The following is a 27,672-nucleotide window of genomic DNA, read 5'->3' on the forward strand; positions in this document are numbered from 1 at the left end:
CGCTCCACCATTAGATTAATAAGCAAACTCGATAGCGAACAAGGATAACGGGTAATTTATTTATTTTGAGGCAAAAAATTAAGATTGGATATTTTTACTGTAATTTAAAAGCTTTACTGATAAGTATTTAGGAATTAATGGTTCGTTTTAATATTTTAACATTTGGCTTTCTATTAGGGCCATTTATATGTCAAAGTGAAATAGTGTAGATTAGCATCGGAAGTATTGCGGGAGTAGTGGGGAGAAGGAGAAGTGGCACAGTGGTGGTGTCTAAGATTCAGCGAGGGCGATCAATCACCCGGGAGGATGTCAGATAAGCGGCGCCGCGAGCGAGGGGCCGCCGCCGCCGCCGCCGCGCACAGCTGATCACCCCATTCCGAGCTTACAGGCAGCGAGCACTGCACTGCACATTCAACTCGTTTATATTATAATCGCCATTGAAATGGAAATACGATTCCAGTCTATTAATAGATGTCTCCTATACCTACATTGAATATTAATAAATCAAGTCTACCGCTGATGTGTTGATGCGGATAAAAGGTGACCTAAGAAACTAAAAACGGTTGATGATATGCTCAAGTCAGTTTGAAAGAAGCGTTAATTAAAATAATCCTTTGATCTCGGTGAGATTGAAAGGCGAGTTGGTTTTGGTCGGGCCGGCATGCGAGTGGCTCGCTCCGCCAGCGCCGCACGCCGCCGCTGCGCGCGCACCGCGATCAATACGCCGCTCTCCCCTACTGTCGCGCTCGCACCACGTCTGCCCTGCTAAATTCATGTGCCCATTTTTTGTGGTCTTTCCCATTAGTGTGCTGCACTTTGTTTGCGAGCACAGCTTCCAAAATATCATAATGTTAATGCTGATAGCGATTTGCGCTCCGCCAGTCGCACGCCTGCGGTGCGAGGAAACGCCGAAACTTATTTACGAGGCTGGCGGAAAAGTTACGACAGTTCGACAACATTGTCGGGGCTCTAAGTGCCGCGAGCGTGTCGCCTCCGCACTGCATGCACTGTAGGCTCTTCTATTTTATAGTTAAGCTGTAGCCAATCGATAGTTAGCACTTCGCTCGTACGGTCACACTATCTACCACAGAGACCAATCGCATTAAATTTAACTACCATATGCGTTTAGGGCATTTTAGGTGCAGATTCGGGATTTCGGTAACTGTCAAACCCGAACACGGTATCGGCTTATTGCGCTGCGGTGCCGGGATTATGCGATAGCCGTAACCGTTCAGACAGTAAATTCATTTATTTGCTCCACACAGGACGCTAGTGGAAGTTTTCAATGCATTTTGTAGTGTTAATTGTTAATTCATGCGAATACACATTTATTGTCTGCATTTAAATGAATCTATTGCATTAGCTTTACACATGACAAATCCATTCATTCTCAACAAATACAACGTAGTACCTATATAGGAAAATTATTTACTTATTTATTAACAACATACACTTTGTATAAACAACATAATGACGTGCTAACTAAATTACTACGATACCAACTAACGATTATCTAGCCCTGAGAGCTGAATATTTATTTGATTGACGTCATACCGTCCATATAGAAGTAGCGAAGTGCAGGCGTCTATAATGGGCGCCACATTGTGGTGCAACCCGTGCAAGTCTTATAGATAGGTACCTACGTGGCAACTCCAGTGCAAAGGTAACTCTTAAAATGTTCATGGGAATTTACGTGTTAAAAATGTTGGCCAATTTTTCTTTTAAGTTTTATCGAGTGAAAATGCTCAGATTTATAGAAGCACGAAATTATACCGCCATCGGTGGTGCGCCGAGCGCCGTCGAACGCTGAGCTTTCGAGCAGCTACTTGAGTTTCAAGGCTTCCGAATAAAAAACGTGACGCAAAAAGTATCTGGCTGAACACTTTTTGCAGCGCAGCTAACAAATCGTGTAGGCTGAATCTGGCGGCTTTTCAATTGAAATAATAGCCACAAACATTTTGGTGATTAAACAAACTATAAAAGCAAAACATTTACTAAACTATATTAGGTATTAAATTTTCTGTTAAGTATATTTTCCATTAGATAATGCCCCCGCTTCGGTTGAAAGCACATTATAAAGACATTATACTGCGATAACCGTATCATATCATAATGTTCTAATAATTCCAACCTCCGACTAAACACTCGATTGATATAAGCGATGAGACTTTCAAAACACAAGTCTTGTTTCGGGGATTCATAAAGGCAATCGGTTGATGAAATGAAAGGTAATTTGGCGTTTATTGTCTCGGTATTATTGTGTCGTCATTTGGTGACGTTTCGAAAGCTTTCGACGGCCGCTGTGGCGGAAAACACGGCGGATATAGGAAGCTCTCGCGAACAATAAAACCGCTTCGCTCGAGTTTCGCGATACAAACGCGATTCTGATTCGATCCATCATTTGAGCGCCAATTGTTTGCCTAAATTGGACTGTCTTTTATTGATAAATGTAAATAAGGCATTCAATTCGAAGATTACACGAGATTTGATTTGTAAATAAAAAATTAAATTGTTTTTTTATTATGGTTCATTTGTATAGGTATGGTTTAGTTTTGATCTGATTATTGTGGTGGAATATTATAGCATGTTTTCAACTGAAGATGAAAATGATGGAATAATCGTTCTAGGAACTATGAGAATTTCAGAAGAACAGCTTTCTATTTCATACTAAACCGACATCTAGAATGGATGAGACGTAATTTTGTTTGTATTTTAAATAGCAACAAAACGAAACTCCGTTATTAACGGCCCTTTCGGAATTAATGCGCATAATATTGGCGACATTAATTGATAGCAAACAACTCAGTTAGCCCGTAATTTTGTTTTGTTTTACGAACAAAAGTGTCGCTTGCGTTTTTATTGTTCACAAATACCTAGAGTTAGTCTCACTGGTACGTTTTGCCCTTCGTTTCCTGTATCCCGACCTGAGAAGTATTTCTTTAAAACTTTGCAGCGCATCTAGCGGCAAATAAGATAAAACAAATGACAGAATATGGCTATTAGATTACGTAATAAATACATTTGTACATTTATATTTATATTACTGAATTAAAGAATTAATTAAATACACATTTCCCTGTCTGTGAACCACAAGACGTGTGCGCGACCCGTGACGTCACTAACCCACCACGGAGCACTGCAGTAACGTTACTGTGCGTCGGTCACTGTGTCTCGAAGGAAATGACAATAGCAGCGGCCGCGCACAATGACAGAGTGGGTGGCCGGGTTCATTGAACGCCATTGTAAATCTTCCACCAACTCACTCACTCCGCCAGAATAATTCCACAACAATCCCTTTACAATGGTAATTCTACAAGTTCCCCAGCGTCCTCCTTTATGAACTACAACAGTTTTAAGTTCTTCTTTTACGTTGATTAAACGACTTAGCACAACAAGTTAAACACGATCTTAGACGGCTTCTTTGCATAAAACTGGTAGTTAAGGGCCCGTACAGGGTGACGTCCGCGCCAATTTTGGGTTTTCAATGCTCTTCACACAGCACAGTCAGTGACACACACACATGTAAGTTTGCACAGTGGGTCGATAAACTTTTACTCGCCAACTTTATTGACAATTATGTTATAGTACATTTTGGGTGATTTTAGGGTAAGTAAGTATAATTCTTACTTACACTGGTAGGCACCAGGAAAGAGTAGAAATTAATAGGGGTGCCACTTTACTCTATACTCGGAACCCGATTAGCTTTCTCAAACAAATGTGGTATTTACTTGTAGAAAGGTAACTAAAAGTATTAAAGTGTAGATAATAAATTTCGGGCATCCTCCAGCCAACTGAACCCCGACGACAAAGCAAAGGAAATACATAGTGTCGCAAAAGGGCTATACTAAGCCAAAAGGGGATGACTCAAGGGGTCATTCTGAACAACTTTTGTTCTACGAGATTTGCAAATTCGCGAAAAAAAATATTCGTTTTCCATGGTAAAAAGTCACATGTCCAACAAAGTTTCTATGAAAAAGGTTTTTTTTTGTTAATTTCCAAAACTCGTAGAGCAAAAGTTCAGAATGACCCCCTGTCTTACTCCTTTTTACCCGACTGCCGAAGGAGGAGGGTAATGTTTTTTGATTGTATGTATGTATATATGTATGTTTGTCTGTTTCTTTGTTCCCTCCTGTAGCCTAAACGGCTTGATAGATTTTGATGTATGAGGTATTGTTAGAAGCGTATTGATGGCGCGATGGCTATAGGCTATGTGACGTTCCATTAAAATGTACATAGCGCCCTCTTGAGGACATAACGTGATGATCGAAAAAATAATAATTCAACTTTGCCGTGTAAGGTATCAAATGAAAGGACTTGATTTTCACATTACAAAAATATGCATATTGAAGGTATTTAAATAACAACACCAAAATTATTGAAATAAAAAATGATCATGAACTACCTACCGACGTAAAATTTCATAAAATAAAAACAACTAAAAAGTTACAAATAAAAAAATACAATTATAAAAAACTAAAAACCTGACTGTACGCTAAAAACATGAAAACGAGTCCCAATGTTAATGGAAAGTATCGCAGGCGGGGACCAACTTGACCGCCACTCAAGGCCGTTTTCTAAGTAACATTCAGCTAAATGGTGAACCCTCTGCTGGTATAATTTGTTTATATACCGCTTTTTCAATACCTGTAAGTACATTTTTTGGCAGCATAATATTTTTACTTAATTTTAGGGTTTCGAACGTCAAAAGAAAAAAAACAACCGTTATAGGATCTCTTTGTTGTCCGTCTGTCTGACTGACTGTCTGTCACCGCCCTTTTTCTCAGAAACGGGTAAAGATATCAAGCTTATATTTCGCATAGATGGGGAGTACCCCCAAAAAAATATTATGGTACTCCCTGTCCCACACAAGTAAATTGGGGCTTATATTTTTTCCAGTTATTTTGATGTGTATCCTTTTTTTTTCTTTGTTGTTTTGTATAAGTATGTGTTTCTTTTCTTTTCTTTTTTTTGTGGCTACTGTCTATAGAAGAAATTCCGTCATTGACAATTTTACGTTATGAATTTATTTTTATTTATTTTATTTTTATTTTTACATTTTCGTGGAGAATCAACAGCATTTTGTTAATAAATAATTATTACTTATGAACACATAACAACTTGATGCCATTAACAGAATGAACTTAGTAAACCCAGTAAACCTAACACATCCAGAGGAAAAACAAAATCTCTTTCTCTCTCTCTGAAAAACATACTTAATAGCCCAAACTCGATGCTTTTAGCTATTAACATCTTTGAAATAAAATTGAGCCACCACCGTGTTACTGCCCTCATCAGATCCTCACGAGACCATACCTCAACCAGCACCAAGAGACTGTATTTTTGATCCCTAACCTAATGTTCGTGCGTATTGTCATCACTTAGATCCATTCGCTATATTCCTGCTCCTCATCAGACCTTTACGAGACTGTAATATCACGAGAATATTGCACACTATCTAATTTAATTTAATGTATTGGATATACTGGAAGAATTATGCTTCCTCAATTTCAAATCAAATTATGTTGGTGTCATAAAAGTTGAAAAAGTGCAATGACAACCAATGTGCAGTGATTTTGTATCTGTACACGATAAGATCGCGAGCTGTCAGTGCTGCCTAAACCGACGTGACCCTTCTTTGGAGGCCAGCGGCCAACTGAGTCAAACGTCACTTGTGTTTATGATTTTATAACACAGAAAGCCGCCATAGATATTTGTATGAAGATTTGAGGGAAAAAAATTGCTCATGTTTGGGATTAATTTACACAAAATAAGTGTGTGTTTATTAAAAAACAAGGTATTTAGCGCCTAGTCCAAGCCTTTAACTTTATAATATGATAAAAATCATATGAAAATTCTTAATAATTACGACACAGTTGTTACAATACGGGAGTGTGATTGACTGGTTTTTCTTGATATTCTGAAATTAATTTACAGTTATCCATAATCATTTACTTAAATTCGAATGATTCAGCACCTAGCTAGACTCTTCAACTACCTGTGTGATTTTTTTCAAGGCTGTAGAGCATCATTTACTACATAATTCTATGACAATGCCAACCCTCGATTCCCTATTGCAGACCCTTAAGGGGGAAACTTAGTTGGGAGCATTGAAAACATCCATTTTAAATCTCGGCGGGCTTTAGTGCTTTTTGAAACAGTGTTATACAGCGGCGGAATACTGATTACAACTAGCAGCGGGCTGGCTGCCGGCGCGGCGCTGGGACGAACGAAACTACCGGCTTATATTCTGGATTAGTTATTTTTAAACCGTCCCAAAATATATAGTTTCCAAAAACCACCAAACAAAGCTCGCATGTCGCTTTAGCATTTTAAATACATATGTACACACAAATGTTTTAAATGTACAAACATGAATTATTTTACTTTAACTTTTTTAAATTCGGACTCGCACAATTTAATATTGTATTAACTAAGCAGAGTTACTATAACTATTTCACAATAATATACCAATAGAACCTAAAATAACAAGGAAATGCGAAAGCCCGCAGGCTATTTGTGTAAGGACAAAATTCGAAAGGACAAAGAATCTCCCATTGTCAGTGCAAATAGCCGTCAGCGGACCATCTCCTAGCACTCCAGTACCGAAGTTCATCCCACTCCGTGCTGGGGGCATCACATGTCGCGGCACACACGTGGCGGGATAAATATAACCCGGTTCATCGCACCGCGGGGTAACCCACTACAGCGCACCAATGAGGAACCGCGCGTCTCCGGCAAATTTACGAGAAAGGGCTTCTAACCTCCTTTGATTTTGAAACGCTGAATTGGCGCTTTCGAAAGCGGGGTTTAATGACATCGCGGCTGTTGGCTCGACTCTTTGCGGGATCAATAGACTTCCATGTTTCCCTACTTGAGAACGAAATATACAAACTTGAAAAAGCAATCAACGGATTATGAATACATAACTAACAGCCACCTCAAAATTTACCTATAAGCTTTTATCTTTTATATGCAACTGTAGGTATCTTGATTAATTATCGCACACACAACGTAACAGACACTAGCATGTTTCCATCGCAACGCTATGCGTGTTTACTGAACGCGTACGTAGCTGGAAATGGAGTGAAGTCGATCTGGGTTTTACTTCCGACGGGTAAATTGATTCAACTGTAAACACATTAACCGTTCCTGCAGTTGACTGTTGCTGTCCAATTCATGAGTTCATTTCAGTATAATAATGATTCTACTACTTCTGCTAAAATAAGCTAGACAATGCATAATGGCTTTAGTTTATTGTTTTCTTGGTCGACCGTAGACGTATCGGTCCATAGAACTCAGTGTTTCTTGTTGTGTAGCCATCTATGCGTTGTAGGTACCTGTAGCAGATGTGCAACAATGACTGCTAAGTAATGAGTAATTAATGAGATATCAATCAAGTGTATTTGTTTACCGCTTCAACCACAGGCAAGGTAAATGAGGGACTAGAATTCGGGTTCCGCTCATCTGGCATAATCTTTATTGACCAAAACTCATTCCGCATAACTCGTATGGTCTAAACTTTTTTGGCCGAACCATCACTTTGCCAAGACTTATGTGGCATAAGGCTCGTTTCGTCTAAAACTCTTTAGGCACAATCTTTAAACACCTAAGTTTCGTTTGCTCAAATTTATGTTCGTCTATACCTATGTATAATCTTGTTTCTCCTAATGTTATCTTAATAAATAATATATTTAGTATGTAGTAAATGTACAAATTGTGGTATTTTTCTCCTACATCCCGAAAATCACGATATTGTATGATCAAAAAATCGAAAGTTAACGACCAATATAATTATTACAAACCCCATGTGATCGAAACCTAAAAATAGGTGCGACGACGAGCAAAGCGAGGAGGAGCGTGTTAGGTGCACATGTTCATCAAAACCAAAGCGGAGCGCAGCGAAGCGGAGCGGAGCGTTTTCCAAACAGCGGAAACAATACAAGGCACCAGTTTGCGCTATGTAGGGAGACGCTCCGTCAAAGTTAAAGCCAAACGAATATTATTACTTTGTATAAACCTATGCCATAGCATCGTTAGGCTATTCAAGATTTGGCCATACCATTATTAGGCTAAACAATGTTATGCGAAATAACTTTTTACTAAACGAGATTTATGCCATACGATTTTCGGCGTAACGAGACTTTGACCAAACGTTACTATGCAATACGAGATTAGGCAAAAAAAACTTATGCCAAAAAAGGTAGAACCCTAGAATTCCGTATTCCATTTTCAGCTTTATTTCCAAGCCGCTCGCTTTAGTCCAGTTTCGTATGAAATATTTAATCGTACGACAATCATTTTGAACTTGATAAGGAAGGAATAAAACATTTAAATTGTATTTAATTAAAACTGAATAACTCTGTATAAGATAAACTAGTCACATTGGAAATATCTTTGATAAGTACTCCTTCTATTTTTCAGTGTGACCAGTATAATATAATAAATATTATATGCTGACTTATCCTAGGTTTATAATAGCAATCCTTACGTGAAAAACGACATCGAAATGCTTAGTTTTTATTCATATCTTCTTTATAACTCTACGGCACCTAGTGCTTTATTGCAGCGGCTACACGAAGTGGGAATAAGGATCAAAATGCAATGTTTCAGAACCAAGACAATGTAGCTTTGACAGTAAGAGAGCTGAGGTTAAGAAATCTTTTACGAGATTGCCTGAGTCATTGTGTTAAAGTTTAGTTTTCACAATTCACGGAACAGCTGTTCAGCAACGGTCTGCTCAATGTAATCAGCAAATTGATTCTTCTAGAGTTGACATTACTGCTTAAGAAACAGTTTAGAATAAAATATTGGCACAAAATACTACAGTCGAAAGAAGTCATACAAATATAGTTTGAATTTTAAGGATTACTAATAGGAAAACTTTATAATAGGTGTGATAATCTGCTATTGAGACGTAGGAGGTTGAGTCTTACAAGAAATATGTGTTACATTTCGCTATCCCAAAATGTAGTTTTGTTTTAAATATGACTGTCGACGCTAAAACTAAACATAGTAAACATCCACAGTGGAAGCGCAGGACTTGTCCGCTGGTAATTTACTTAAGTGTCTGTTAAGCCAGATTAGGTCTTATTGCAGTACCGTAAAGCTTAACCCTTGGACGAATGATCCGTACACAGTCGTAAAGGTGCGGCATTCAACAAACGCAGAGCAATATCGTACGGTTTGACTGTGGAACGATAACAACCCCACAAATATGTTACGCAAACATTTTTCAACATTTATGCTGTTTCGTTTAGGTGTCATTCAATCACGCTTTGTTTTTGTTCTTTCATTTTATTTCGGACGTTGAAAAACAAAGCCAGTATTTACTAAACAAAATGGTCCAATACAATTTATACAATTACAATGTATAAAGTGTTTTCCTGTAACTGAAAATTTTACTCTCACGGAATTATTTTAGCTGGTATTCATAGTCGCAACATCCAAAAGACGCAAGTGTTCTAAATATAGAGCTTCGTCCCACTGAGGAATGGGTGGATCTAGTTCAGGAAATGGACAAAATGGAGACAAAAGCGTTAACAAGACAAAGCGCTTCGTATTGCTTCCTTATTCTTTGGGAGTCATAAATCGTGGATGAATTACAAAAGATATTACTATGTAGGAAAGAAGAAAGCTGGAGATGAAAGAGTATGGTATAATTAAAACGTTCTTTAGAAGGACTAAAATCTCGTGCATTGAATTGAAAAGGATAACAATTTTATAGACATACTTATCTATCTAGTTCATATAGTAAATATGTATTGATTGTGTTAAGTACATTATTTATACATAAAATATGCATATTACATATGTATATTACATAATTATTAATAAGTAGGTTTTGATGGTATTTAAATATTGTGTATGCATGCAGTTTATAAATATACTTATTTCTTGTTTTCACACCTTTTAGACAAATGGTTTTTAGAATAATTAATTTAACACAGCTTCTCTAAAATTGCTCAATCTAACACCACGTGTTTCGAGAATCGTGTTACAAATCCCCTGTCAACATAAACGCAGCCTTACTGCCATACGAATACAGACAAAGAGGTCTGAACTAGTCTGAACGACCTTCTGGGCTGGGCAGCGGTTGACGAACGCGGAAGCTCGACGGAAGACCGATACTTGCCTACATTTCAATGCTTAAATACCAGAGACCTTCCTACATATTTTTTTATTAGTTTTCCGAATTATGCTCTAACGATAAACCTCGAGCGAGTAAGGACAGCCATATATGCGGCGACTCCCGCCAGGGTTAGGTAAATGGCACGTCCTTTGTTTGCATTATTCTAGTTTGTAGTCGTTACGAGGAATAACTTATTAACTAATCATTATTATTACACGTGTCTGTGTAGTTGTTTAGCGAGTACAGTTGCATTCCTCACGACTTCAGATGTGCTTGACTTTTGCTTGACATCATAGAATTTTGCCAAGTATGCCAGGGTACACAAGAAAAGTAACTTGAACTTTGTAAAATGGTGAGAGAACAAAATGTGCGTCAGGCGGAACTTAGTCGCGATTCGAAAGGGACCGGGAATTTTGCCGCTCGAAACGTTCGCTAAGGCAAACGACAAGACAACTGTTTTAATTGAACCTAGTCCATACCATCGACGTTTGTAATTAAATGGCCTTCAAAAACCTATTAGGGAAATGTAAGTACTTCGGCGTTGTCCAAATTAGAGAAGCGGATAGCGCATTGCAACGTTTTCTGTTTTAGCCGAGTAATGGATGGAAGGCACGCGAAACCAAGATGTACAGTCGTAGCCACAACTCAGTGAAACCTAAACCAGCCAACACATCATGTCTAGTTTCTTTTGCATATTCCAAAGAGTCAAAACAACGTGACAACCGGTAATTTCTGGATAAAACGTCCGGACTGTCAACAGTGCCAAAATAAATTAAATACACTAAATTACGCCGTTGTGGCCACGTCTGTACCTCCCAACTCTATTACAAGATAGAGTAAATAACGCTTTCTTCGCTCTGTTTAATCCGTCCCCTTAAACGAGAAAATTAATTTAATTACCAACAGACAGAGCGTACCCTGATTCCATTTGATTAGATAGTGATTCTCATGTTTAACGTAGTCAATTAGGCTTCGCTATCACTGAGATGTGTGAGCAATGTTATTGGACATTCATTTAATATAAGACAGAATATAGGAAAGACGGATTAATTATTTTTAATTACAGCGAAAAATAGATGGGTCTCTTGCGAGTCAACCCTGACTGACCCTTTCAGGATTACAGTCGTGAGAATATGCAGGGAGGCGTAACCTGCTTTTAACCGGAGTCCGATCCTGGCAAGCGTAGATGGGATTCATGAGAATAACGCACGTCGTCCGAATGATACATGTGATACAAGTATTTAAATATTTTTATAGAAGCTAATGGGTTTTGAGTTAAAGTAAACATCGCACATATTTACTACATCAACGAATGCACGGCCGGTTTCGATCAATCAGCAGATGTTTTCATAATAATTTTACATATCGAATAGACGTTACGTAATAATTTGAGTAGTCGTTAGAGGTCAGAATTGTGTTCTAACAAGAGGTGTGTTTTCGATATAACCTCAAACTTAGCGGCATGTAAATTTTGTGTCCGCATTGTAATTTGTAATGAATTTGATAAAATGCATATAATAGATCCACTTATTTTATGATATTACGTATTTAAATATTTTTGTAACTGGAATATAGGAACCAGCAGTATATGTTACTTTGTTGTAAGTCTGTCAATACTCTGTATCTCAATATTATAACAGTAATAATAAATAATAGTAGGTAGATACGACTACATAATAATTATTTTCGTTAATCGTCAGTACAGTCTCTTTTTAGGCAGAAAAAAAAAACAAATAATATATACCTAATAAGTTTTGTGCTACTTTATTTGTACTCATTATATTATGCTGGGGAATGTAACGAATTTTATATTATTTTTTATTGGTGATAAGCGGTCGTATGTAACGACATATTTTTTTGGTAAATTTTCAAGAACTCATAAAAACTTATATTTAAATTTAAACATTTAAAGGCCATGCCCCGACATTAGATATTAAAACAAAGGTCACTAGTTATACCTACAGAACAGACAAATCGATAAATGTTTTTGTATGTGTGTGTCTAATGTCTATTGCTAATTGTACGAGTACTACAGCTTCAGTGGACCGCAAAGAAAATGGTCTTCGTTCTTTAGACCGTGTCTTGAACTAAGACATTTGGTTTTATTGTTTTTAGTCGCAATTGTGAAACCGTCTTTTAATTATGATTCACGCCCCAAAATACTTACCCAACCAGTAATGAAATAACAAAGAGCCGACAACAAAGACACTAAATTAATATCTGCTAAACGCAGCTGCATTGGGAAAGAAAATTATGAATTAAATACTTAGGTACTACGTTTAAGAACGACCGATTTTACATAAGTTTCCAGCCACAACGCTTCAAAGAAATACAGTTTTCGGCGATAGAGTGATCTTCTGATGAATTCTCACTGGATCCGTCTGTTCTGGACACAAAAAACGCTTGGCACTTATAGATTGTTATCTCTCTGAGCCGGCTCGGTGGGTTATCATTGTGAAAGGTGTGGGCAAAAAGTGCTACGTGGTTTTTGGAAACAGTCCTTCCTACTCTACTACACAAGAAGAGTTTCAAATTCAATGGCACGTGCAATAATTGCAGGGATTACACTTCCAAAAATCTATTACAAAAAGAAACTTTATGAGTTCTTTATGAAATTGTATCGATAATCGATCGCTTTTGTGGTTCAGTGCAGTATTTTTATGCCTTTACACGAAACAACTGGACATGTATTTTTTTTCAAAGAACTATGGCTTTTTGTTTATGCAACTGAGTAGATCATATGGATTGGCGTATTGCATTCTCTTCTCCGCGGCATTGTGCTGCGGCCCGGCGGCACACATGTTTGCTTATAGCGCGGAGCACTGAACTCGCCAGATAAAATGTTGCCGGTTCGAGGAAGCGCGCCTAAGGCACGCCACTCTTTTCTGCTTTCACACAGTAATGGAAGCGTAAATAACTGCTCATCTCACCCTAAAACAAGCTTATTTTTTTAAACACAATATTTAATACGGCAAAACATAAAACTGTAGCTATACAATATATTCAGCTAAAGGTGTGACAGAACTGTATGTAGGTAACTATCCATACATATGTATTAAGCCCGATCCTATGCCAACACAGCCAGTTTTATTAAATGAAAGTAGCCGACTAAGAAGATAAAATCCTGCACAATAAGCTAAATAAGAACCTTCAATACAGCTAAAATACAACAGAAAAATTAATAAAACAAGGAACGCTGTTGGCCCGGGCCCCTACAGATAGCGAGCCACAAAGGTAAAATAAAGGCATGAAAATTACGTTATACAAAATTTTCCGAGTGATAAAAGATAAAAGTAGATGATCAGTTGCATTTAAATGGATATTTACTGAGTTGATAAAAGAGATTTATAGTCGAGCAATAACAATAATATCTGCTAGAATAAAGGAAGATGAACGGCAAGAAAATTACTGTAGGTTCAGTTCAGGCGCAGGGCGAAACAGTGACAATTACATACATATTTTCCTTATATTGCAAGCAGAGTCCCGAGATATCCCCCGTGGGGACCCGGGATAGATCGCCCGACGCGGAACGGAATCCCGCAAAAAATATTACGCTCTATTTGTTAGAGATAAGTTAAAAACCGCAAGCATTTGTAAGTCTTATACGGAGGAGGCAGAAAGGGAAGCGAATTATTTAATTTGCGGTCTCGCAGATAGACGATATATGGACAGGAGCTGTGCTGTTAAATTGAGATACTTTCCTCATATCAGCACGCGCTACACTGCTGAAAGTTTCAGCAATAACGAACATTTATGGGTTCCAATAACGAGTAGCCGATACCGAGTGCGGTAGACGGTGGCGTCTTAATTCTTGCCAGTGGCCGCGACCGGGGTATCTCCGATTTCGCCGTAAGCGTTCACCAAACGATGCGGGTGGTACGCCTCTGAATATAAACGTCCCGTAAATATACCCCTTGCCCATTTAAATGTGACCTCTATTGCCGTTCTCATTCTTCGCTCTGTAGTTACGGGCTCAATTGGGGCAAAGTTCCAGGAAGGTCTCAATACACTGGATGCCATACACACGACTGAACTTTCATGGGGCATTATTTTATCGTGTATCTCTAGCGTGATATCTATTTCAATGATCAAACAGCTATGAGATTCAAGGGTAAGAAGAATATAAGTATTCAATACGACAGAAATTCGCTAACATATACAATACATGACATAATGGGCCATGAAGAAAATTTAGTGTTGTGGTGTTCCTTGGAAGATGCTTATATGTTCGGAAGTTAAAAAGTTTTGGAAGCCTATACAAAGAAGTCATACCTTATTATATTGCCTGCAGTGTTGATTAATATATAACATGTATGTAGTATCCTCTAGTCATATCATATCTACATACGGTTAAGTTTATTTATGGTTCTCATTGAGTTATGTCAGCAATACTGTTTGTTATTGACATCGCCACTGTTATTGTTTAACAGTCATTTAGATATACGTAATGCAATAACAATATGATAAACAGGAGGCGTGTAACGAGAGTTTGAAGTGGTCTGTCATGTGTGGAATAGTATATCAATAATTAACAGCCCAGTTTATGCTATAATCAACACTCTTGGACTTGGACTCTTAAAGATACTATATTATATATACTGGGTTTGGAAGTACACAAAAAAGCTCCTCCAGGCACCGCACGTCTCATATGATTATCACACATGTTATAAATTATGCCAAATGTTCCCATTTATTAATCAGTCTAGCTAGTTCAGTTCAATAGGTTAAACATTTATAAATCTGAAATGCCAGACAGTGATATTGATTTTCTAAACCCAGAAGGTATACAAAGCTAATATGGAGTGTGTCAATTGAACTCTGTGGCATAACTATACTACGGATATATGAAACGAATACACAGACTATTGATAGGCGAACCCAGATAAGAGAGGGCACGAAAATACAAGAATCTCCGCAGAAAAGTTTGATGTATAGTCAGCATTCAGCAAACGTTCTTTCTGACGCAAGTACAAAGTGATGCGTTCGTTTTAGCGGTTAGCTACTTTAGCAATGTCTTAATTTTACACAATAGAAAATACAATTATAATTCAGTTAGGCAAGATTATCAAAATAAATACAAATGCAATTTTAGCTTTAATTAGTAATCCCTGGACTTAGGACCATAAACTACGCCGATCGTATGTAACTGGGCCAATTTTCTAACGCGATGGCGTTCTCTGAAATAAAACGAAATAATTTCAAAGTAGCTGCATAAACCAAAGTGGATACTTATCAATCCAGTTATCGTAATTTTATTTCTGAAGAATGATAAAATACTACTTGAACATTAAGTTTCTTAATTATACCTACTATACTTAAAGCAAGTTGAACCATTAAATTCATAACATTTAATGATATTGATAAGCCGGTAATTTCGGTCAGATCCGAAATAACTTCAAACGTTTGCTAAAACGACGAGCAGGTTTACTTTGCTGGCACATTACTATGAAACTGGCGATGCCACGTGACGCGGCGATGTGCACAAACAGCAATACGGAAATGGCCAATAGACCGGCACTTCTGAAATGACCGTCGAATTTTTGATAAGTAATGCGCTGTATTCGAGTCGAATACATATTTGTTTTGAAGCGTTCACGGTCCTATGCAAATGTGTGGCCATTGATGCGTCGGATGGTCGGCGGCGGGTATGCTAATTACCTGGTTAGGTCAAGAGCAGCTGGCATTCCTGGCTGGGCCTGGCAGCGCACACCCGCTGCTCCGGGCCTCCCCGCCAGCGCCGGCGGCCCGCATCCACTCACCGCGGCTCCGGACCCTTCACCATCAACTCACACTCATGTCCTGCAAGTCCAGTCGAGGAAACCCCTCGCACCACCGTGTTCCGACACCGACAGCTCAAGCTTTCCGCATACCGTAATCTCGGAAAAAACTAATTGTTCATCACTCGTCAGCCAATTAAACGACAGTCAAGGAAATACGGAAGCTGCACCAAACGCGATTGTGTAACGGACCGACGATATCTGCACGGAGTGTGGGTCACTCGATGTTTTGCTTCAGATTAGAGAGCGATCGCGCCGGGAGTGAGACGTAATAAAAATATTAGAGCAATAAAGCAGCCGAATCGGGAGCGACTGGATTTTTCAACAAAGTTTAGGGGAGTCTATAATTAGAGGGAGCGAGCGTTGTGAATAAGGGTTGTTACTGAGTTAGGGGGTTGGAGTTTTTCTGTTGTTTTGAAACAATAGTTGTGGAGCGAGTCGGTCGGTGCGTCGTGTCTGCGTGGCGTGCGCGACGCGAGGCGCTCGGCGGTGGCTCGCGGCGGGACTGAGCCCGCGCCGCCCCGCCGCCGCCGCCGCCGCCGCCGCCCTCTGATAACGCGCCCTCCACACTCCGCCCGTCTCACCGTCTCTCCGTCCCAATCTCTCTAAATTCATCACGACATAAAAGGTTTCGGTAACAAAGCTGATCGAGTGCCTTTCTTGACAAGTCCACGAGACGACAGAACGAAAATATCCAAGTGTTCGTTAAAGACACAACGAGACAGGAGTTTGTGGAGCACAATAATAAGGAAATTTACTTTAATAGAAGATACATCGGATGGTATCTTCAGGAGCTTATTGGAGACAGTGCTTTAGTCAAGACCTATTTAGGTTCAATTTCAATACGTTAGGTATGTCTTAACATCAACATAAATTGTTGTTTTTAGACTCCGTATCCCTATAATTTATAATTGCAATTTATATGAAGGATTAAACCAACATTTTTACCGATTAATTATGAACTTGACTGGCATGACCTCACTTAACTGCTTTTTTGTAGTTTAAAAAGCGCTCCTTGACTGACTATGAGGTCCTTATACCTTCAACGTCAGTTTTAAGGTAATTCAGTTTATCTGTTAAATATAGCCGACACAGACAGTGACCTACTTGTAGCAGTTGTTCGGAACACTTGGTAGTCGGTAGCGGGATGCGAAAAACTTAAGCAGAGCGCACGCAAGTACCGCCCCGAGCTAAATACCGTAAAGGAAAAATAACAAAGAATTAAGCTTCTTTTATACTTTGCCCAAAATCTGAAACGTGTTCACCAATTAAAATTCTCTTGTAAGTAAGTATGTACATTGTACACTGTCAGTTATATTCTAAGCTAAAGCTAACACAATGTTTACAAACCTCATTTTCCTGGTACACAACAAGTATTTGTTTTGTTATTAACATAACTAACTTACATTTACGTTTGACCGTGTCGCCATCAGGTTTGCAAGTACTGTTTACTTCGTATGACATTTTCAAACACTATATTTTCACCTTCATCTATAAATAAAACCTACCTATCTTTCTCTACTTACTGAAATGTTGCATTCTTCTGTAATTATCCCATACTGTTCAAATCCTAATTCTAACTAATATTATAAATGCGAAAGTAACTGTGTCTGTCTGTATGTCTGTTACTCTTTCAAGCCAAAACTACTGAACGGATTTGAATAAAATTTGGTATATACACATACATGGTCTAGACCCTGAGAAAGGTCATAAGCCAGCCAGCACCACAACTACCTCACAATCATATAGACTTACTCTCTTCCATCAAAAGGTTGTCTGGTAGAGATTGCTATAAGCAATAAGGCCGCCTTTTTGTACTGTTTTATTTTTAAGTTTTGTTTTTTTTTTGTAATTTTTGTTCTTGGTGCAAATAAAGTGTTTTGTATTGTATAAGCTACTTTTTCGCTCGCGGGAACAGCCAGTTTTAAATAAGTAAACATACGATACTGCTATTTATTTATTTACCATTTCTCTGCAGCCAAAATACAATTAGCGAAAATATCTGATTGCGTATGTCTAGTCAGATATGCACTATCTATTTGGGTTGATTATATTATGCTGGCCGAATAACTGATTGATTCTAATTTGCATCATGCAATAATGTTGATCATGTTGTGTTATCTTAACTGCTTATTCCTCTAAATATATCCTGAGTGGATAAGGAGTGTATTATTAGTGGTTTGTTTTATCCTTGGCCTCCATCTTGATACGAGGGCTACACCGAAAAGATCGGGAATAGAATACTTAGGAATAAATTAGAGTGAAACCTTTTTGGTGTATCAAATGTAGTGTTTTTTCAAACATAATTCCATTTTCGAATTTTAAAAAAAGTAAAAAATAAAAGAGTATTGACCATTTGAATTTGACAAGTCGGTGTAAAAAATGGAGCTTACGCGGGAACATTTCCGTGCAATAATTTTTCACAACTTTCGTCGAGGTTTATCTCAAGAACAATGTCTCGCCGAGCTTGTTTCTATTTATAAACTTGAAGCACCAAGTAAAACGACTATATATCGTTGGTATTCTGAGTTTCGCCGTGGACGTTCCTCTCTTACCACAGTCCCTTCTACTGGTCGGCCAAAAACAGCGGTAACACAAGATAACATCGATGCTGTACGCCAGTTAATAAAAGAAGATAGACATGTGACATACGAGCAGATTCGGGCTTCTCTCAGCATTGGTATGACAGCCATTCAAACCATTTTACATGAAGAACTGGGTGTCAAGAAGTTAGTTTCGCGCTGGGTGGGGCCGTTTGACCGAGGAACAAAAGTCGGCTCGTGTTAATTGGTGTCGATCTGCTCTGCAACGGTTCAATGGAGGCAGTTCAAATGCTGTCTACAATATCGTACGAGAACTTCGTAAAACTAACCCGAATCGTCGTATAATCCTTCACCACGATAATGCAAGCTCTCATACCGCTCGCAAAACAAGAACGTTTTTAAATACGGAAAACGTGGAGTTGATGGACCATCCTCCGTATAGCCCTGATCTGAGCCCCAATGATTATTTTACATTCCCAAGAATTAAAGATATGCTACGTGGTCAACGGTTTAGCGGCCCAGAAGAGGCGGTCGAAGCTTACAAATCAGCTGTTTTGACAGTATCCACTTCAGACTGGAATTACTGTTTCAATGATTGGTTTAATCGAATGAAAAAGTGTATTGAATGTCACGGAGACTACTTTGAAAAACAATAAAAGTAAATAATATTATGATATCTTTGTACTTTTTTCTATTCCCGATAATTTCGGTATCGCCCTCGTAGTACAGAATGGCCAATTCATAAGAGGGAGCTGAAGCACTGAAATATCTTTCTGGACGACGGTTGAACAGTGTGTAAGGAGGTTTTCCTGAAATGTTCTATCCGTGCACGTCCCTGCGACAGTGCCCATAAACCATTCCGCTATCGCACGTCAAAGCAACGACGCAGCTCCCGAGATATATCCAACGCCCGACCGACAAATTGCTCTATTTCTGTCGCATATCCGGGAAAAAAGTGACAGATGTTATTGGGACGAAATTGCAAGAAACATACTTGAAGGGACCTAAGTGTAATTCGGACTGAAAACGCCTCGCCTAAACTAGTTCAGAAACCGAATTACACAAATGCGGGTTCGCAGGCTCATCAAATAGAAGTATCTACACCATTATTATTTACCTTTGTAATGTATAAAAGTTAATTTCTGATGTATAAAAAACAATGCGATATGTGAAAAGCATTAACCTATCTGTATTACTGAAAATTTTATAATACACTTTGGTTAATATATATGTTTAAAAAAGATGAAACAGAATTCATGTGTTTTCTTAGGCGTTTCTAATTTCTGGTAGAGCTTGTGAGGGGGATTTTCCAAAGGCTCTCTTGAACCCGACGCGAGCGGGCCCGGGGACACGGATGCAAATTATGAAGCTCGCTTCTCATCTACTTGATTACAAGTTTTACTAATCAAATGGATTTGCATCGATATCGAAATAACCCAGCATACACTCTCGTGCTGAGAACAATTTTTATGTTAATCACTCACGCCCCACATACTTTTTGCGTTCAATTATTATTATTGCTGGGCCCCGCCCAACACAGTCAAGGATATCAGATGCAGAGCAGAACTAGCGTGCTACACGGTTTGGTCGGTCTAGCTGCGGGTTCTCAGAAACATTAAAACACTTAATCAGATCGAAAATGGTTCAAGTATTTACTGTCACGATCATCTCGCCGATCTGCAGTTCTCATAGAGCTGTCGAGCAATCAGTCAGCAATCAGCGACTGTAAATGCAAAGTTGGGGCCTCGACACATTGCAGTCATGATTAAGAGCTGCATAAAAGGCTAGCTAATTCGTATAATGCAATAGAGCCGGCACAAGGTGACGCTGTGGGGTCGAGTGAGCGGTGCTACCATAAGTGGAAGATGCTAACGGGGGAGTAGTACGGTGCAAGTGAGTGGCGGGTTCATTCTTGGGCTTCCTTTGTGAAGGTGTTGAGGTGGCTTAGCCTTCGAGTTAGCTCATGATTGGGCCGTCACGAGTGGCGTTGCGAAAGTTGACGAGTACGTGCACGCACTGCCGAGTGGAGGCTCATTGTCACCAGCCCCGGGCTCTCTGCCTAGTGTTACAGATTATGCCGTTTTCATGTAGGTACAATGTTTTCATAATAGCCAACGTTTTCACTATCAGTTATGCAAGTTAGAATTGCTGCTTTTGCAGTGGTAATATTGATGTGGAAATGTACCTACCCTAAGTGTGTCGTACATGGTATATTTGTTGGTTTCATGTATAGATATGTACATGGGATACCCTGTATATGAAAATATTCAAACACATTTAACCTAGAAGAAAATAACTATTTCCTTTCTAGTAACGTATTTTTTTACGGTAACATACGTTTTTATACTGTCTGCGAGGCAAATTGATTAATGAGGCGTGAGGGGAGCACCCGCCTTTATCTTAGCGCAGGTACAACGAAAACCTCTCCAATTGTACGTTAGGTACCTACGCAAGCAAACATTACGAAACCACAAGTTTGTGCCAGGTGAAACATACACCAGTATACATAGGGGATAGATATCTATCTATGTCTCTAAGAATCCACTTACGAGTCGTTAAACTTTAACGGCTGTGGAACGTTAAAAGCGAAAATTGAAACTGGGCAGACAAAAGTTGAACGGAGTTTTCTGTAGGAGGAGGTATGTAATAGTATATATTGAAGTATCTGGGTCTGGAAAATCATAAAAACCACAAAATATCACGTAAAAAGAACCAAACTCTCCTAGATTTTGTCAACATGGCCGTCGCCATTGTCTTTCATTTACGGCGGGTTTCATCACATTGTGAATTCGACGAAAGATAGTGTGAGACCTCCGAATAATAACATCCTTGCGCTTTGGTGGGAGACAAATGCTTATTCCGGTGTTGTCCCTGAGCAATATGTACGGTCACCTACACAAATAGCTAGTAATACCCATACGCCATACAAATGGGCGCGAGACCGCAAGGTTACGGCGGTATGGTAGGTAGGTGGCATAACAACTGACTATGTATTAATTAAACGAGATACAAACACTCGCTAGTCGAACGTTGCACACATTATACAGCCGGCTGTTGAAAACAATGACTGAAGTTTAAAACAAAATAACAATGCCAATGACTCATACAGCGCGGCTGTTTATGCAGTCGTGGAATCGCGTTAACTTGGCACAAATGACTTTCGTCAACTCCAATCTCTTTTGAATGAATGCTCTTGAAACTTGTGCTTTTCACAAAGAGACTGCCCGTGGATGGTTTCGTTTGGAGCGGTTATTTGGGACACGTCCTTAGCATTGGTTATTGTAATTATCAAAGCCTGGGCAGGGGCCGTCATAGACGACTATTAATCTTCGTCACACCGGCTGATAGGCACAGTACTGCGCGGAATCGTGAGCCGGAATCTTATAAAATATCTGCTTCTCAATCCGCCATTATTGTTACATTGTTTACCAGTCATTGTTGTAATTACTCATTAATAATAATATATTCATTCGTCATTCAGCTGTTCCAGAGTTTTCATTAGTAAATTTACCTACCTATTGCCTATGTCTAATGTTGGACGGTGCCAGGTTGAAATATGTTTTCAGCACAGATTCAGCCGGTCCGACTAATAGGGTGGAACTTTATCAGTGATCAATTCAAACGGATATATTTTTATTTTGCAACTTCAAATAAATTTTCAACAGGTGATTGTTTAGCGACGACACGAAGGGTACATTGCCTTCGGGTATCACTGAGATTTTTTTACCTGACATTAATCCGGTTTCTAGGTCAACGGAAAATTACCTTTTAAAATAATAATTTTGGTTTAATATTTATTAACAGACCGAGTTAGTTGAACTTATATGAGTATTTTACCTTAACTAAATAATATTATTTTTCATTCCTTTGAATGTCTGATTTTTTGTATTTCTTAATAAAGCGACAAGAGGGCGGCATACTTTGGGCAGGTGGCATTTTTCAATTGGGAATATTTCGGGCCCGGCCCGGACGCCATACTGAATTCAAGGCCTAGAATGTCTTAGAGCAGCTGAGCGTTTCTGAACCGACAGCAGTTCAAGGCCGCCAGGTGAATGCCACTAGCCGTGTTTTTTTAAATCGACACTCGCTTACGTGATGACTAGTTTCTACTAGCGGGCGGACGCTGCGCGGCTGCATATTATATTCAGCATCGACTCTACACTTCATCAATATCGGCTCAGCCACGAGAGGCTCTTCGAGGCATCATAATAAAACTGAATTTGATGGACACTTATAAAGACATCGACGATACTAAAGCGCCCGTAAAGGTGCTACCATATACTCAACCATACATATGCACCAGCGTTCTGTTTAGAAATTTCCAAGAAAAACACGACGGTGTAGTTTACGACCGCGCTAACAGTTAGAAAAATATCTTACGGGGAAAATAAAAGGAAAATGTAACTAGTTACACCTGCAGGGAGCTGGAATAACTAGCCATAACTAGGTAAAGGGAAAACCTTTGTTCTCCGACGACGCGACGTCGGCTACCAACTCGTCGAAATATAATCTTTTTGGTTTTTTGCCGGCGCGGCGCAGCTATTCCAAGACCCAGGTACAGAAACCTCTACACGTTCCGTAGACGCGGCATTCGTGAATTTTATTCTCTGTTACCTTATTCAATTTGGAAATGTATGAAAATTAGATTACGCCAGGTGGAATCTTTGTGCGCGGCGTGTTGTATTTTTGGCGCAGATATCGTGAGCGAAGTTCATTTTCATAATATAACAGTCTGTAATAAATCTTCATGTTTCGTACAATCAAAGGAGCTAACTTGGGCAGAGTTTAGTGAGACTACAAGTTCTGTAATGGTTAAGTCAGCATAATGTTCTGTCTGTGCTAGTTTACTTATCAAGTTCTAGCACACTGCAGAGAACCACGGACACGGAAATTTCAGTAAGATTCTTGCTACAAGCAAAATTATTAAGGACAATAACAATGCATACCTTTATATTTATGATAGACGTTCTACGTCCGATACTACTCAACTGTTTTTTTATAAGTACCTGAAATGAAAAATATAGTGATGTTAACATTATTCACAAGGGTAGATAAGCAGATTCTGGACAGTCGCTGACCAATGTCAAACTAGCGATTATTAAAAGAAATACCTATGCAGAGTATATTTTTTCCTTACATTGTGCATTATGATTTAAGTATAATAAAATTGTACAATGTAGTGTAGATTGTTAATAGTCTGAAAATATTAAATATTATACATATATTTTTGAAAACAGGATTTAAGTGGTCAAATGTTTTATAAAGTTATATTCTATTAGAATTTGTGACATGTAAAAAAATATATGATAATGAAAAATATAGTTTCCCATTCCTGTGTGTAAACTGTCACTTTGGCAGTGTATGTGGTATGAACATGTCAACAAAATACACCACACATTCAAAACTGATGGTGAATATTCACTATTGCATACACCACATTCTTTATCTTTATTTCATTTGACATTATGCAGGCACAATACAATGACATGGTTATTTTATTTACCACTACATTATTGTGATGACTTCATACATTTATATTTGTATTTGATTATCATAATAATAACATTATTGCCAGACAGACATTTGAAACACCTTTATGACATAATTAATGCAGAAATTATTTTAAAGTAGGTGGTGTTTGACTTTGGTTAGCTTTATTTTTGTATAGTACAGTTACCTTTGTAAACATACTTGCTACAAGTACAGAATAATCACCTTTTTTCTACACCTACAAACATAACACATTGTGGGTATATGATTACAAAAAGAAAATTAATACCTATAATACAAAATAATACACTCCCTCCTACTCAATATAAGTCTTCTTCTTCTTCTTAAGTCCTTTAACTCCTAGTGGAGCATAGGGCCGCAACTACAGCTTTCCACTTCTGACGATCAGAGGCAGCAGCCACAACTTCTGGCCAGCTCATGTTGATCGACTTGATCTCCTGGGCTAATGTCCTTATCCAAGTTATTCTTGGGCGCCCTATCCTTCTTTTTCCTTGCGGGGCAAACACTAGGGCCTGCTTTGTGAGGCGAGAGTCCTCCTGCCGCAAAGAATGACCTATCCAGCGCCATTTTCGATCGAGGATCTCTAAATGCGTAGGTCTCTGGTTTGTGAGAGTCCAAAGGTCTTCATTTCTGATGGTTCGTGGCCAAAATATTCCCAGAATTTGTCGCAAGCACTTGTTTATAAAAACTTGAAGCTTGTGGGAAATATCTTTACGCACAAACCAAGTCTCGCACCCGTATAAGAGGACAGTTTTTACGTTGGAGTTAAAGATCCTGATTTTGGTGTTACGGTTGATGTTCTTGGAACGCCAGAAGTTCTTCAGTTGTCCGAACACTGCTCGTGCCTTGTTGATTCTCGCCTCGACGTCAATATCCGTGCCTCCGTTGTGATCTATCATGCTACCGAGATAGCAGAATTTTTCCACTTGTTCTATGTTCTTGCCATTAATCTGAATGGGTTCTATGTCGTCTGTGTTTATTCGCATATCTTTGGTCTTATACACGTTGACACGCATTCCATATTCGGCAGATATTGTGACTAAGTCCAAGGTCTTTTGCTGTAGATCCTCCCGGCTTGCGGATAGTAAGCATAGGTCGTCGGCATAATCAATGTCTTCGAGGTCACGGTTTGGGCGCCAAGGTATGCCTCTTTCCTTATCTTTAACCACTCTGCGCATCACTTCGTCTATTACGACAAGAAAGAGGAACGGTGACATAAGGCATCCCTGTTTAACTCCAGCAGATACATTTATAGCTTCAGACAGCTGTCCACGATGTATCACTCTGCACGTGGAGCCAACATACAAGTTTCGGACCAGATTTATAATTTTCCCTGGTACGCCCTTCTGTCGAAGTACTTTCCACATAGTATCCCATTGTATAGTGTCGAACGCTTTTTCAAAATCTACAAACAGAGCATAGACTTCGTTTTGCATCTCTCTGCATTGTTCAATCACTATACGCAAGACATTTATTTGGTCCGTACAGGAGCGGTTTACCCGGAAGCCTCCTTGTTCATCTCTGAATTTTGGTTCCATCACCGTTGCCATACGCTGTAGCAGGATTTTCGCTAGAATTTTGGAGCACATCGGCAGTAAGCTGATTCCCCGATAGTTGTTACAGTCTGACATGCTTCCCTTTTTCGGTACTTTGACAATGTATCCCTCTTTCCATTCCCTCGGTATTTCTTCTGACTCCCAGATTCTTTTAAGTAGGGGAAACAAAAGGTTACACGACATTGCTAGGTCGGCTCAATATAAGTACCATCGGGCAAATACAATACATATACAGAACTCATAAGCATAGCAAAATAACTTAGACTAACTGTTCTGGACTGGTCATAACATAATTATAAGCCCAAGAAGCTATGACCAGTGGCGTAACACAATTGTTCGAGTTGAGACCAATGTTGAATGTCGTTTGGCCAGCTGGATCTACATCTTGAGACAGGTAGTCAAGTAGTGACAGGACAACGAAGGCTGAGGACATTGTGTTGTGGTGCTCCTGCAGTGGTAGCTCAGTCAGGTAAGAGCCCTCTTCTCAAGCCAGAGGTGCGGGTTCGAATATTGGCACTGACATGAACCAATGAGTTCTTTGAATTTAAGTACGATGTATACCATCACTCTTACGGTGAAAGAAAACATAATGAGGAAACCTGTGTATCTAGATTTAGCTCATCTAGATATGTGAACCCACCAACCTGCAGTGAACCAGCATGGTGGGAAATGGTCCAAGCATAGGAAGGCAGTTTAGACCTAGGGGATATGCACAAAGGTTCTAGTTGAGAGATCGAGGTGCAGGAAATTATACCCCCACAGAGAATAGAATAGGTGCTCCTTGAGACAGTCCTCTGTCCAGCAGATAACAATAACAAGCTGATGATGAAAAATTAGGTGAGACCCTGGGGTAAAACTCTACAATGATGAAGGTGCAAGTTAAAAGCTATCTGATGTGAATGTGACTCAGGTCACTAGTAACTGAATATTTGGTAAGAACTGAAACATGGCAATGGCATAATGTTTATAGGTACCTACACTACCTCTGATGTGAATAATTTCTGAAATTATTTGTTCATATGACATGTAGTAAGCAGCAGAATTTATTTTTAATAAAACGAACTACGTTAATTTATGTGGATGCTAATACTTATTTAGTACCTTTCTTGGGCTCAAAACTAAATGAGAATAACTTCTTTAGAAAACTATTTGTTATTGTTGATGGCAGAAGATAGAATAAATCTTGTTTAACCAGAAAATAAATACTCATGTAGGTCTTGTTTTTAAGATTTAATTGTTATGAATGCGAATCGTCAAGGGGTTTACCAGCAGATTAGTTTTCTGCGTAGACTTAGGAAAATCCATGATATCCATTCCATGAAACTATTTTGTCTGCAAGTTGCAATAATGGGCTTATAGCTTGGGGTGAAATAATTTACCTATTTATTTGAGCTTTACTATATCGATTTCCAATGTTTCTCTCGGATGGTGCAAAGCGTCTCTATAGGATTCGAACAATGAGAACATTTTTTTACCTTCGTTTACGTGACTCCACGGTGCCGCCTTAGTTTCCCAACGCTGATTACAGTTATTCACAGCACTTATCATCACAATACTATAAATAATTTGTTAACTATTTCTACCATCGAAAGATTATCACCTAAACTTTATTTAGAACTAAAAATACACAAGCGGGGTATTGCAAGCGAGGGTCCGGACATGACATAAAACAAACCAATAAAAAAAAGAGAAGAAAAAATACGACGCGCATGCGTGCACTCGAACAGCCAATCCAAGTTGCTAAATTCGTCGGTAAAACAGTGCACTGTCACGAGTGATGTCTAATCATAGACTCATTTTTAAATCATAATCTATCGATTATGCCAATGTCATTACTAATACATATCAGCGTTCAATTAAATATTTTTTAAAATCTTATTAATAACTATAATACATCGATTATATGCGGTATGTAACAATTGGCCATGCTACCAATTTATGATATGTATTTTTTATAATTTATTTTGAAAATATAGACCATTTTAAGAAACTAATTTCGTTATTTTTGATTTTTATTCATTACAACTATTTTTAATATAATTTTAAAATTTGGCCGGCTGAATGGATGTATGACGTCACAGAACGTACTAAAATATTGGTGCCTTTGCCTGCGCCACAAAAAAAGCAAGTGTCACTTACGTCAGTGAGCTAGAATG

The 27,672-nt window shown here is 38.8% G+C and overlaps 1 protein-coding gene across 3 annotated transcripts in view; it reads right to left on the reverse strand.

The window, feature by feature from the left end:
• LOC105380100 (protein gustavus) overlaps positions 1 to 27,248 on the reverse strand; it is a 57,818-nt gene extending 30,570 nt beyond the window's left edge. For 2 of the 3 annotated variants that reach the window (XM_038117167.2, XM_048625557.1), the window contains exon 1: positions 26,992 to 27,248. Coding sequence is in view for 2 of the 3 variants with exons in the window: in XM_048625557.1 (XP_048481514.1) it covers positions 26,992 to 27,064 (73 nt within the window). In the remaining variant the exon portion in view is untranslated. Of the gene's footprint in view, positions 1 to 15,787; positions 16,422 to 26,991 lie in introns of those variants that run through there. The other variant, XM_038117166.2, reaches the window with a different exon arrangement.
• Between the last annotated feature and the right edge of the window lie 424 nt (positions 27,249 to 27,672).

Source organism: Plutella xylostella, chromosome 3, assembly GCF_932276165.1.
Source record: "Plutella xylostella chromosome 3, ilPluXylo3.1, whole genome shotgun sequence".
Taxonomy (NCBI): Eukaryota; Metazoa; Arthropoda; class Insecta; order Lepidoptera; family Plutellidae; genus Plutella; species Plutella xylostella.